Here is a 13,200-nt window from a genome sequence, read left to right as displayed (position 1 = left end):
ATTTTTTCCGTTAAAAATCGTTTTAAAATATTTATATTTGGGTTTTTCAAAGTGTAAAAAATAAAAGAGAGCATCTCCTCCAAAACGATTCTCACACTCGATCTCGCTCACTCCTTCACTGGCTCATTACAAAAAATTCGACAGATGAGAGTGCAAGAGAGATAGCCGACTAACAGGTTGTCGATCAGCTGTTATAATTAAATTGCAGAGTGCGCATAGCGCCCCACAGGTGGCGCTACCACAAATGAATGAAGTCAATTAATGAATGATATAATTTAGTAAAAAGATAACAAGCTCGAAACATTGCTAGTTAATCAGGTATCCTTAAGCAACTAAGCAACGACGATAAGACTTTACTATTCTACAAACTATAAATTATATATTCAGAAATAGAAATGGTTTATTTATCCAGGCAATAATTTAGTAGTAGTAGTCTAACCATCTTCGGGTTATGGACCGTTTAATTTGTGTTTTATTATTATTGATTTGTATAAAAATAAATTAAAGCAAACGGCTATGGCGGTGGGAGAACAAAGAATTCCAGTAATAAATGCGCACAGCAAAAAACAATTTGGTTCGCTAAAAACATTACAACACCATTTAAGCGATCGAATAATTTTGAATGTATTATATTCATCAACGATTGTTCGGCTTTAAGTACCACTAGTTCATTATTAAAATATTATTATTATCATTATTCCATTTCTCCCAGTGTAGATTCCTTTCGACGAGGTTCTATTGCGGTATGCACGTCAACTATTTGAGCTGATCGCTCAATTGGAGATGGGCGGCGACCTCAGAACACAAAGAAGCGCCAATTCGACCATGGGACCCTGTCCCTGGCCTTGAAAATAGATGGATAGCACACCCATGAGTCCATAATTCCATAGATATATGTATATACTCATACACATGTGCCACCTCACAAGATCGAACATTGTCCTCTGATTTGGCATGATGCGCCTTTTCTTCGAATGATTCGTGGATGGGTGGTGGTGGGTGTACGGTTTGAATATAAAAAGAATCACATTTTGGGTCAGCCGACCCAATGACGAATACAATTTAGACAGAACATGTGCGAATCGCAGATATGTACATATATACGAACGCAATACTTTTACTAAATATAAACACCTTTTAAACTGGCAATTTGAATCATGTACTTCTTATTTTCTTTTAAAATTGAATTAGTAATTAAGAGATACCCCCAGAAAATGGCAAGCCAACATATCTTATTAGAAAATATATTTTTATAGAGTATTTAAAGTTCAGCTCGAGAGGAAATACGTTTTGTGCATTCCTATAAATTTCTCAAAAGAACGAAAATATTTTAATGCAAATGAATAAACGTGTTAGCTGGGAAAATAAAAACGGATTGTTTTCATTCCAATGTCGTCGAACCTAACAAAATGCTCTTCAATTACTTTGTGAATGATCTGCAGGATTATTTTCTGTTCTCAATTTTTATCACAATAAAATGGATTATCTTTTTGAGGGTTGAACAGTCCATTAGCCGTGTACCTATAAATAACTATATAGTTATTTTTTATTGCTTTCAAGACACAATTTATGACAAAACGTGAAAATTTTCCACTATCGCGTGCCAACATTTTAGAAACATTAGACTCATTTTTTTGTATTGTGCACATATCTTGTCAAAAAACATGTTGAATATTTTGAATGCTAGAACTTTTGCTTACTCTTAGGTTTAAATTTAACTACTCGTAGATACAACTTAATAAGTCTCTACTTCCCAGTTAAAATGACACTAGGTTTCAAGATACTTAAGTGTTGGACTCTGTAGTCACCATTCCAGGTGACTTTCGCTTTCAACTTCTTAACTCATCCAAAACAAGTAGTTCTGCTTCTGCCATATGGACGATATAATCGTATCTTTATATCTATTTATAGTATGTATGTACTTACATATGTACACTCATATGTGGAACCCCTGACATGGTTGGCTTCGGTTTAGATCGCCGACTAAAACGAAAACTTGCAATTAAAAATGTTACTTTTTTTTATTTCGTTGTCTCTTGGCCGGCGACGGCGGCTTTTGTTTATATTATTCAGTGCATTATTGTTATTAAAAGTCATACGGACAGACCCCCTTTTATTCGCTTGAGGCGTTTTCGAAGCGTTTCGTCAATTGCCGTTGGCTCGAAACGTTAAACGTTTTTTAGTGACGCTCCAGTAAGTCCGTACTACCGGAGAATATTATTGTCTTAGTGCTGGTAATTACCCAGTGACAGATAAACATACCTGATTTTGAGGGCGGGGTCACCGCCCCTCGGCGAAAGTCACCAACAACCACTCAAAGTCGGCACAAAATTATGAAAAAAAAATAAACAAACCACAAAAAAAAAATGTTCCGATGCGTAGAAAGTGAAAGATCTGAAGAGTCGTCTCCGGATTTAGACATTGTCGCCATATCCGAGACGGAATCTCGATCTCCTAACTCATTCAGCGATTCTCCAGTTCCAAGTCACTTCACGCCATTGTCACTGTATCCGAAAGCGAAATCACGATCTCAGATTTGCAACGTAGACTAATTTAATGGACAAATAAATAGTTTTAAGCCACTCTGCTGATGCAAATACATAATACCACATTATGTTATATTTTAGAATTCAATTATTATTTACTAGCATTTTTCTTCAGGGGTAGCCCTGAATGCAATTCTCACATTGTTGTCATATGTTTTTCTCCCACATACGAAATGAACGATTTCTTGTAGCTTATGGCCATGTCCGTCCAGCAATTCCATTTCAGTTTGCAGGCAGTTGGCAGATTGGATGAGCAATCGGACTGAATTGTCGTCATTGCCAGCTATTAAGTGTTGGAGGCTCTTGGAGCCTGTGCCCCACTGCCTCCCCCACGACCGCCCACCGCTGGACAAGTTCGACCTGTTGGCCCACCTCCGGCGCCTTATCCTCCAGAAAGGCAAACAGCGGTGTCGCCTAAGTGGGTCGCCATTCCAAGCACCACATTCAAGCCACTATATGCTACGTACTACATACCACAAGCAAATGACCTGGCCGAGATCGCCATCGCATGCTGGCTCATCCCATCTGCTGGGATGCGTGCCTCCATAAAGCCAAATCGCATGGGGGCCTCCCAAGATCGCACAGGGGAGCACTAAGCAAAAAGTCCACTTAATATTACAGTTGAAGCGAAAAAGGCTAATTGAATATTTTATTTATAATTTAGGTAGTTGTTAATTTCAATGACAATTTTATTTTCTTACTCCCATCCACAGAACATAATTTTATATAAAAAAAAAAAAAATTGTAAAAAAAAATCGATTTATTAATAGTATAAAACATAGTATGCAAAAAGGAAATAGGATAAGACTTAGGTTATCCATGCTCCTGTACTTTCGATTCCATTATTTATCTACAGCTTAACCCTTGTGTATCACATTGCCGATTAGATCGGCAATTTGGCATGGCTCGATAACTGTCGCAAGGCCAGTTAAGAAGATAGTTGGTTGGTTGTTTGGCTTTGTGAAAGGGGGGGGGGGGGTTATACCAGCTAAGTGGCGGCCAGAACGTTCGAGGAGTTGGGGTTACGCGAGCTCGAAGCCACAGAGAGGCAGAAGAAGAGAAGACGAGTGGAGAAGAGGAGGTTGACTGGGAGGAGGAGGAGGAGGAGGAGGAGCGTTACGGGCCAAAAGCCAAGTGGCCGAAACTGTGATGGCGCAGGGGCCCGAAGACGGGGCTTTCACCGACCGGCTGAGTTGGGCCCGCAACTTGGGGCTCGTTTCATTTGCCAACCAGCCGCGCAGCCAAACAGCCATAGTAATATCGTCGTCGTGGATAATCGTCAGTTTGGCGAGCATTAGACATGGTAACTGGGCTGCCCGTTGTGCTCTTGATCGTGGTCATGGTCGTGGATGTCGTCCATCGAACGGGTGCCATCGACTTTGGCTATCATCCGAGTGCCGAAGAGTCCGACAGCCTGGTGCGCCAAAGCTGGGGTCGCGATCTCCTTCAGCGTCGCGTCCAAGATCGCCGTTTTGTGCCGCGCTACCAGCATCAGACATCCATTCGTTTCGAGCCGCCTGAACTGGATTTTCAGCTTTTCGATGAGGATCAGGATCAGGCACCCTCGCAGCCGTATGTCTTTGAGTCTGTGGAGGAAAGCCAACCGGGATCCACAATTTTCGATCAATTCCATGTGCAGAGCGAACTGCTAGAGATTAAGGAACCCAATCCATCGCGCAAGCCCCAAACAAAGCCACAATCAGCCGGTAATGGCACCACATTTCCCATATACTTCACACATCCAACCACCGGGATTGTCTACGCCATTAGCCAAGTGGGTGTGGGTCATAATCCGAATGGAATACCCACCCAAAGTAGGAATGATAGCAATGCAATAGCGATCTATGTAACAAAGGCACAGTACGATGCCGATATGGAGAGTCTGCGGAGGCAATATGAGCAGCAATGCCTGCCAATTCCACCGGGAACGGTTATATCCACGCTGAATCCAGTGCATCATGGTGGCACCACCGCCAGGCCTCAGATCATCCGACTGAAGAAGCCCAAGAATCCAATAACCAAGCCCAGTAACAAATTACCCAAACCAAATTATCGACCACCACCTGTGATGGTAACCAGCGGACCCATCGATCATGTATCCGATCAGCTGCTCAAGCTGCCCCACCGAACGGGTAGCACCACCAGAAGCACAACCACCACCACCAGCACAACTTCAAGGCCAAATACACGTAGGAAGAAGCGCAAGAAGATACCAAAGAATAAGACTAAAGTGATCAAAAAGAGGCCGGGCTATGGGGCAAATAACACCAGAGGTCCGCAAGGCTCCTTGCCCATTATCCTGGGCAAAAGACCGAGCACCACCACCACAACCACCACATCGCGACCACCGCCGGCTTATACGCAACTGGAGAAACCACATATGCCCCAGGCCACACTGCCCACATCCAATGTCTTTAGTCAGCATTTGTTGAGAAGCGACTTAGAGCCGGCGGAAGAAAGTGAAACACTAGAAGAACAGGAACCACTTCAATCGGATGAGCAACTAAATCTTAGAATACGGCGTTCGGTGGAAGATGTACGAAGAGAGAAAAGAAGGGGACCACTTCACGCAAAAAAAAGAAATTCATCTTTAAAAGCTCTGATTAAGAAGAGTGTACTTAAAAATGCGGTTAAAAGAGCTAGGCTCCTGAAGAATCAGGGAGAAATGGATTCTTCTAGAACACAACACCGCAGAAGTCGTCGCTCTTTGTATAGCATTAAAAATGGTGAAATAGAGAAATCTATAAAAACAGAAAAGGCGACCAAAGTTCCATCAGAAGAAGCGGAAAAAGAGGTCACAGCAGATTCTACAAAACGATCACAAAAAGTCGTATCTAAGGAGTCCAAAACCATATTATCCAGAGGAAACCCAAATGTTGTAGCAGCTCGTCGGGTGAGTACTCCCAAAAGGCGCTCACCAAAGGGAAGTTCCGGGAGGCGAAAGACCAAGCAGCAAACACCACCATCCACGCAGAAGAAAGAGAAGAATTCGGGTGGCGTACTTCACATACCCACCGCCCTGCATCTGCTTCACAGAAATCACAGTCAGGATGAAGTACCCAAGGTTCCACTAAATGCCAATCAAAAAAAGAAAAGAAAAGTTAAAGAACGCAAACGCGGAAGACCCCAGCTGCCAAGTTTTGATATATTCGAACTCATGTCCGATGGCGACTACGAGGATGAGGGGGAGGAGGAGGAGGAGGAGCAGGACGACGATGAAGACTACTATTTCGAGGACGAGCACAAGGATGAGGATAAAAATAAGCCCAATGAAAGCAGCAGCACCGAGGTGGGACAGAGTGATCTCAAGGAAGATAGCAGCTCCGCGGAGGAGGGAGCTGATTTTGGAGCTATGGTGGAGGAGGAAACCACGACCACAGCGACTATATCGAGCAGCGAGGAGCTGGATGCCACCTCAAGCACCAAAAACTCCATGGCCAAAAAGAAGATTCGCATCAAGAGGCGACCGGTGGACTCCGATGAGGATTACGACGACGATGAGGACTCCGGAATTGCTGGCTTCTTTCGCATGATCTTCTACCCTGTCCAAGTGGCCATGTCGCGGCTTATGGATGGCTTTGGCACACCCGATGAGGAGGAGGACAAGGAGCCAGCCACACAACCCGTTTCAAAGTATCCCAGCTATACCCTCTATCACAGCGCCCACAGCAATGAAGCGTATGCCGAGCCGGATGATGAGGATTCGGAGGATGACGAAGACTCCTCCTCGCTGGGCAGCTGGTTTGGTTCCTGGTTTGGCCTGCAGCGACGCACTAAGAAGATCGGCAGCACTACCACTACCATGCCAGTGCCATTGCCCCCGCCCACCAAGGCGCCACCCAGTTGGCTGGAGTCCTGGTTCGGATTCGGTTCGACCACGGAGGCGGATGCGGAAGATGACTACGACAGTGAGTACTACAAAAAAGAATGTTCAATGTTTAAGGCCAATGCTTACAGATTGCAAGGATGTTAGGTAGTATTAAACTATGCCCAAAATAATAGTCATGCATATATAAAGGCAGTTAAAACAACTTCATGGTTGATTTGATATTTATTTTAGGAATTATAGTAACGATGATTAGACAATTCATTAATTTATATGTTTGGATTTTCTAACATTGTTGTTTTCAATCTAATTACCGTGCAATTAAAAGCGAGCCATGCTATGTTCTTGTTATTCGAGTGGTTCATTTAATGGCGAGATTGGCTGAATGAGCAGGAAGATAAAAGGGAAAACCCAGAACCTAATTGAATGGCTAACGGTGTGGGTCTCCCAAATGGGTTCTCGTTTTCCTTCACGCTTTCTGCACCGCTAGGAAATATAACCAAAGACAAACAGCCCAAGCACAATATATGACTTATTTTCTCCACGAACAGAATGGTTTTCCAGCTGGTTCGATTCGCGGCCAAAACGTAAGTTTAGACGTCGTTCCACTACCTCCACATCGACCACCTCGACGACAACAACGACGCACACACCATCGGCGGCGGCGGCCCAGGTGCCCATCCTGACCATTGTGGATCCACTGAGGAATCCACAAAACTGGATTGGCATTTTGGCCCATCATATTGTCAATTCCACTGGCAGTGCCATCTCTACGAGCACAAGTAATCCGCTCCTCCAGGCCTTGGCCACTCGAATGACCACCAGGGGAACCACTAGCACCACAACCACCACATCGCGGCCGGACGTTCCCAGGCGCATAAGCTATGACAAGTATCAGATTTGGCGTCTAAAGCCGCAGGATGAAGAGCAGGTCCGTGCACTGGAGGAGTTCAAAAAGGGCGAGGACGGCGTTAAGTTGCAATGGCTCAAGGGTCCAAGTCTCAGGTAAGCTAGACTTAAAGCTCAAAAATGTATGATGACAATCAATTTGGGGATTATTACAATACATTTTAAACCAAATCTTCTCACTCACCTCATCGTTTCAGAGGTCTTACGGATGTTCTTGTGCCACCCAAGATGCTCGTGGACTTTCAGGGCACTCTAAACTACGAGGGCATAGCGCACGAAGTGCTCATTTTCGATGTGGGCAAGGCCATCGCATACGAACTGACCAAAGAGGATTACCTACAAACCACTCGTCCCTCGAAGCCGCGTCCCACGGCACCACCGCCCATGACATGGAATCGTTACCATAATCACGATGAGATCGTCAAGTATCTGGAGACGGTGCGAATGCGTCATCCGCAGCTCGTTGAGCTCATCCACATTGGTCGTTCCTTCGAAGGTCGACCCTTAATTGTGGTAAAGATCGAATCCAAACAGACGGCGGCGGCGGCGAACAACGATGGTCTACACACCATCAAGCGACCCAAGCGGAAGCGGAAGTCGGGCCAGGCAAATGCCGTTTTCGTCGAAGCTGGTGCTCAGGGATTGGCCTGGATTGGACCCGCGGCGGCCACCTGGATGATTGCCGAACTGCTGCGACTAATGAAAACAAACAGTGAGTATATACACATATACTATTACCGAACTAGTATGTTCGTATTCTTAAACATCTATTTCACGATATTAATAATACTGGCCCAGATCATAAGTAACAATTTAGTAATACCTACAAAAGTTTTCTCTTAAAGTTTATTCAAATTGAAATTTTTGCAAATGATCGAATGGTTCGTGTTTCCAGGCAATACGTATAGTTTCGCAGTCTTAAGTCAGTTTAAGTATTATTGGCGCCCAACGTGGGGCTTCGTTGGTGGTTACTGCAACATGCGAACCAGTGTGTCGCGCATCCAGAGCACAATGGTGGGTGGTTGTTTCATCTCAGTCGGAATAGCATATCGTCTCGAGCTCAAGAAAATTGCCCGTCCCTCGCAATCCGTATACCTCGTTTTGCGGTGCGTGTGAAAGCCCAGGCTGGGTCCACAAGTGGCTGCCTTCTTAATCTTCGGCTTATGAGCACAGGTCTTGGTTTTGGATGCACAGCTCTTGGTCTTTGGCTTGGTGGATCTGTGAAAGAAGCCAATGCCACCACCTTTGGTTCTGGAACGGGCTCGATCCCGTGAATGACAGCAGGAACCACTGAGGTTGGTCACCTGCGATATGGCAAACGCAACGAGCAGCAGCCCGAACACAATGGCCACCGCCACCTGAATGTTGCGATCGGCGTTCTTCAGGTCCACCAGCAACTGGACAACATGGTAGCCCAGAGTAATCCAAAATGTTATCGTGCAGATGGCAAAAAAACTAATGGAAGATTACGTAGATTATCATAGAGTTGGAATGATCCAATCCTGGAATATATAAATATATACTCACACTAAAACACCGAGGACCTCCAATAGGAAGGTAATGAAGAAGTTAAGCTGCTCACTTCCGAAATCTGTTCCAAAAGTTCCCCGCTGCCCGGCGCCAACTTGCTTATAGCCGCCACCTTGAGCTCCTCGTAGGGCGCTCTGTACAGGTGGGCCTCCTGATCCCGTTGTCAATATTAATGGACCAGTTCCCATGGTTCCCGGACCTAGAAAGCTTCCGGGATCAACGCCATGGGCCTGACCGCATCCAAAATCACAGCCAGTTCCATAGCCACAGTCCTCATCGCATGCAACGCCCAGACTGCATCGGTTCTGGCCCAAATTAGCGGCGCCCAGACTGATGGCGAATCCCAGGGTGTCTCTGCCGGCAGGTCCAGCGGCAACTTGTTGTTGTCGCGCCGCCCAACCATGGTGGCAGGCTCCCACGCTCCTCTCACTCTCACCCCTGTTGCCATTATTGTAATCCCCGTTGGACATCATGCTGCTATACCTGTTCTGATCGTAGATGGCGTTCGGGGAGAAGTTTATATTGCCAACCATACTTTCGCTTACAGCCACGGGAGTGGTTTCAAAGCGCAGATTGCCCCCTGCGGGCTCATTGGATGTGGTTCTCGCCGAAGAGGTTTGGAACACTTCCACCATTTCCTCCGATATCCGCGTACTGTCCGAATCCCTGGCTTCAGCACTGAAGACCAAGCTAGCGTGTTGTCCATGCACCGCCGATCCCCGGGGACTGGCCGACTCCGGAATGACCATAACCCCCGGATTTACTTCTGACACTTCCGATGCGCCGGATTCTCTTAGTGGTACGATTGGTGCTCCACCTTCTTCTGGATTTTCGGTAACTTGTAGGCTGTGCGGAGCTCTTGCGATGCGAGAAACTCTTCTGAGTCGTTCGCCCAGAAGGGATGTCATGGTTGGTGCTTTATTACCGTCCGGCTGGAGGAGTAACGCTTTGGCGGTGGCAGGCAATGATGAGCCACTGTCTTCCTCTACTCCTCCTCCAACTGAAGAGTTTGATTTGGAGCACACGTATTTACGCGAGGACTTTCGGGGTCTTCGCCTCTCCATTCTGATCTTGGTCCAACTGGAGGAGAAGTGGCAAGCTGTAAAGGTCTAAAGTATACACTATCGATTTCTGGGTCTACAAATATACTGACTAACGGACTGACAAAGGGATAACTAATGTAATTTGAGTTGGGGAAAAGCGGCTACGTTGATCGGTTGAACAACGTATTTATTTTCTTAAGAGAATTAATATTTATTAACATTTATTTCATATGCATTATGTAAAGTTATGTATAAAAATAACCCATAAAACGTTTACTCAACAGAAAGCAACGAGGACGTGGAGTTCATCCGGAACACCACATGGTACATAATGCCGGTCCTGAATCCGGACGGATATGCGTACAGCCACGAGTACGATCGTTTCTGGAAGAAGTCGCGATCTCAGCACCAGACTCCACCTCCCAGTGGCCTCCTCGACTCGGCGATGACATGGCTCCAGCAAAAACGGGGTCCGGATAAGGTCTGCTACGGGGTGGACCTGGACAGAAACTGGCTGTATCATTGGGGCAAACGGGGTAGCTCCAAGGCACCCTGCAATGAGTTCTACGCCGGTCCAGCGCCATTTTCTGAACCGGAAACCAAGGCAGTATCTGAGTTCCTTATGGACTATAGGACGCAGATAAAGGTATGCTTAGAACAATATATAATTTTTATATTAACTCTCTAAAATAGATATATTTTTTGATTTATTAACTTTATTCATTATTTTTGCAGCTTTACATTTCCCTACAGGCCTATGGTCAGGTGATATCCTATCCGGTCAAGGCCAATTCCACTTTCAATTCAGAAAGATTGGATGATTTTCTGGACGTGGCGATGGTGGGTACCGATGGATTGCGCAAAAAGGGTAGTAAGTCCCGATATAAGGTCGACGCATCCAACGATCTAATTGAACAGCGATCGGGTGCGTAATATTTATATTATTTGCTTCGAAGTAGAATATAATAGAGATCTTTATCCGACCTTGCCAATCCTTTGGCTTCCTTGATTTATCCAGGCTGTGCGGACGCTTTTGCCGCCTACGAGATCGGAATTCCCTTCAGCTACACGCTCCAGCTGGCGGACAACGGAGTGCACGGTTATCTGCTGCCCAGCAGCGCCATTGAGCCCACGGCTCGGGATGCCTTTGAGATCATAAGCGGCATGCTGGACTACATATGAGGCTGGGATGCGGAGATCGGATTCCAATCGAAGACGAAGGCAGCAGGGATTTGGGGTGGGGCTACATGTGAATGAGTTTTAGTTCCTTTTAAACGGGCTTTGGTGGCTTGCGTTCCGGAGATCACTAGCCGTATTTCCGGAATACATTCTCCAATACTTTTAGCTGCATTTACGTATCTTATGCATTCGAAATTTTTTTTTTATTTCATATAAATTCCCTTAAGTTGAGATTTCCGTTTAGCATAATAAATATTATTGTTATATGTATGTATATTATAATTAATTATCAGCAATTTTTTTTTGGTAGTTTTAATCCCTTTTAGACTAAATAGTATACTATAATAAAGTCTTATATTTGATCGAGCATTCGATTGCTTCGCTTTCGTATAACATTTTGCATGGATGCCATGTAGGGAGATATTTTCAACGTACAGTATTTCTTAAGTTCTTGCCAAATGTACGCACTGTCTTAGTATTATATGCGGATATAATATAGCGTGCCTTGCCTTTTATAAATTCATTTTCTTAAATATTCGACCGTTCCCCATTTGGATATCTTTTGGGAAGGCAATATGAATAGCTTTAAGTCAATAAAATGGAAATGCAGTCTTAATAACTCGAAATTCGTTCGAGATTGGAAAATTCGTTCCAGCTTTGAAAATATTCGTCTAACCTGACAAAATGCATGTTTTAATAATGCATAAGGTAAACGTTCTAAGTAAGTATTGTTTGAAAAGCAAGAGCATACGGCGAATAACTACAATACTGCCAGCTATGATTAAACTCAGGAACTGGTTACCAAGGCACTGTAGTGGCTCCAAACTTCTGTCCTTCGTCTAGGCGAATCTCTGGGAGACCATGATCTTGGCCGAGAGCTTGGCAAAATTCGTGTGGCACTCGTTGCCGTGGAAATAGAGTCCAATAAGCAGCTTGAACTGGGCTGCTGACATGGGATACGGTTCCTGCGACATGACCACAATGGTGTCGATGCTTTTGCCCGCCTTCTGTTCCGCCAGATTGGCCAGGATTTCGCGGTAATTCACAAAGGATGCGGAGCACTTGGCAATTTGCCGGACCATTTTGTTCGTGGAGCACTGCTGCATCACAGGACGCAGTAGTGCATCCAAAACGAGCGACTGCAGATCAAAGACTATCAAATCGGGACTGCGCAAGGATTCGGCGCTATCCTGCATTTCCAGCATGCGAAGCGGGGTGCTCTCCACATCCACCAGTTGCAGAATGGTCAGGTATTTGCTGCAGTTATGGGCCTCCCATGGATAGCGCTTTGCCATTCCCTGCTGGCGACTGGTGATCAGTAAGACGCGCTTTTCTTTGGTGGCAAAGCGTTCGCATAGCTAAAAGAAATGCAATTTGATGTTCAAAAACCGACCTGAATCCGATGTTCAGAACTTACCTTTGCCAAATTAAGGGCGTAATCCTCACTGCCCGTCAAATATATATAGTTATTGTTGCAGTCGCTCAAACTCATTCCTTAAAAATGCTTACAAATTAAACAATATATATTTAAGGAATTCTAAAATTCTTCTGCCGCTATTATCGGTATCGGGATGAGTTTTTAATAGAGGTGCCGAAACATCGATGCTAATATCGATGCACCGAGGTTTTTTTTTAAATATTCCAAACATCGATGCTTATTTCAGACTATCGATGTTTTTAGGTTAATCACTAGAATTTCTTCAACTATTTTAATTAATTCAAATAATTAATTACTTTCAAATATTAGCTTGCAGTCATATATATTTTGGGTTTGTGGTGAAACTGACGCAAGTCGATGGACAACTTCGTCGGAGTCGGAAAGGGCATTTAGCAAAGCAGGTCAAATAATTATTATTACCAGTTATACCACCTTAAGATCTTGCATATGAAAAGAAATCTCATTGTTTTTCAGTTTGAATTATCATTCTTTGTTCTTTTGTTTTATATTAAATTAAAAAATTATTGAATTTAATAATATGCAAATGCTTTTTCTTATTTCTCAAGTGTAAATATGTATATATAATTTTTTTTAAAAAACATATAATTTTTAAGTCGGCTTATCGAGAAACAATACATCCGATAGGAATACCCTTGAGCAGTGTGCCCGAAATGATTATGCGATACTATCGAAATGATGTTGTGCAATATATGATAAATTAATATAAAC

The 13,200-nt window shown here is 44.3% G+C and overlaps 3 protein-coding genes across 4 annotated transcripts; 1 reads left to right on the top strand and 2 right to left on the bottom strand.

Moving 5' to 3' along the window:
- Positions 1-3,783: 3,783 nt before the first annotated feature.
- On the top strand, positions 3,784-11,036 carry CG8945 (uncharacterized protein; the record flags this gene model as incomplete). The annotated part of the gene is made up of 6 exons (NM_132962.2): positions 3,784-6,454; positions 6,924-7,377; positions 7,479-7,993; positions 10,139-10,500; positions 10,590-10,779; positions 10,873-11,036. The coding sequence occupies exons 1-6, from the start codon at positions 3,847-3,849 to the stop codon at positions 11,034-11,036; spliced, it is 4,293 nt and encodes a 1,430-aa protein (NP_573190.1). The 5' UTR covers positions 3,784-3,846.
- Positions 8,103-10,012, bottom strand: CG4955 (uncharacterized protein). The gene is made up of 2 exons (NM_132961.3): positions 8,809-10,012; positions 8,103-8,736 (listed from the first exon to the last, which is right to left on the bottom strand). The coding sequence occupies exons 1-2, from the start codon at positions 9,873-9,875 to the stop codon at positions 8,250-8,252; spliced, it is 1,554 nt and encodes a 517-aa protein (NP_573189.1). The 5' UTR covers positions 9,876-10,012; the 3' UTR covers positions 8,103-8,249.
- CG4949 (uncharacterized protein) lies at positions 10,222-12,623 on the bottom strand. Of its 2 annotated transcripts, none has more exons than NM_167554.2 (2): positions 12,451-12,619; positions 10,222-12,391 (listed from the first exon to the last, which is right to left on the bottom strand). In NM_167554.2, the coding sequence occupies exons 1-2, from the start codon at positions 12,523-12,525 to the stop codon at positions 11,873-11,875; spliced, it is 594 nt and encodes a 197-aa protein (NP_728044.2). In that variant the 5' UTR covers positions 12,526-12,619; the 3' UTR covers positions 10,222-11,872. The 2 variants fall into 2 exon arrangements, with proteins under 2 accessions (NP_728044.2, NP_573188.1); NM_132960.3 differs by having other exon boundaries at positions 10,552-12,391; positions 12,451-12,623.
- Between the last annotated feature and the right edge of the window lie 577 nt (positions 12,624-13,200).

The sequence above is a fragment of the Drosophila melanogaster genome, chromosome X (genome assembly GCF_000001215.4).
Source record: "Drosophila melanogaster chromosome X".
Classification (NCBI taxonomy): domain Eukaryota; kingdom Metazoa; phylum Arthropoda; class Insecta; order Diptera; family Drosophilidae; genus Drosophila; species Drosophila melanogaster.
Note: the sequence above shows the minus strand (reverse complement) of the source record. Positions and strands in the feature narration are given on the sequence as shown.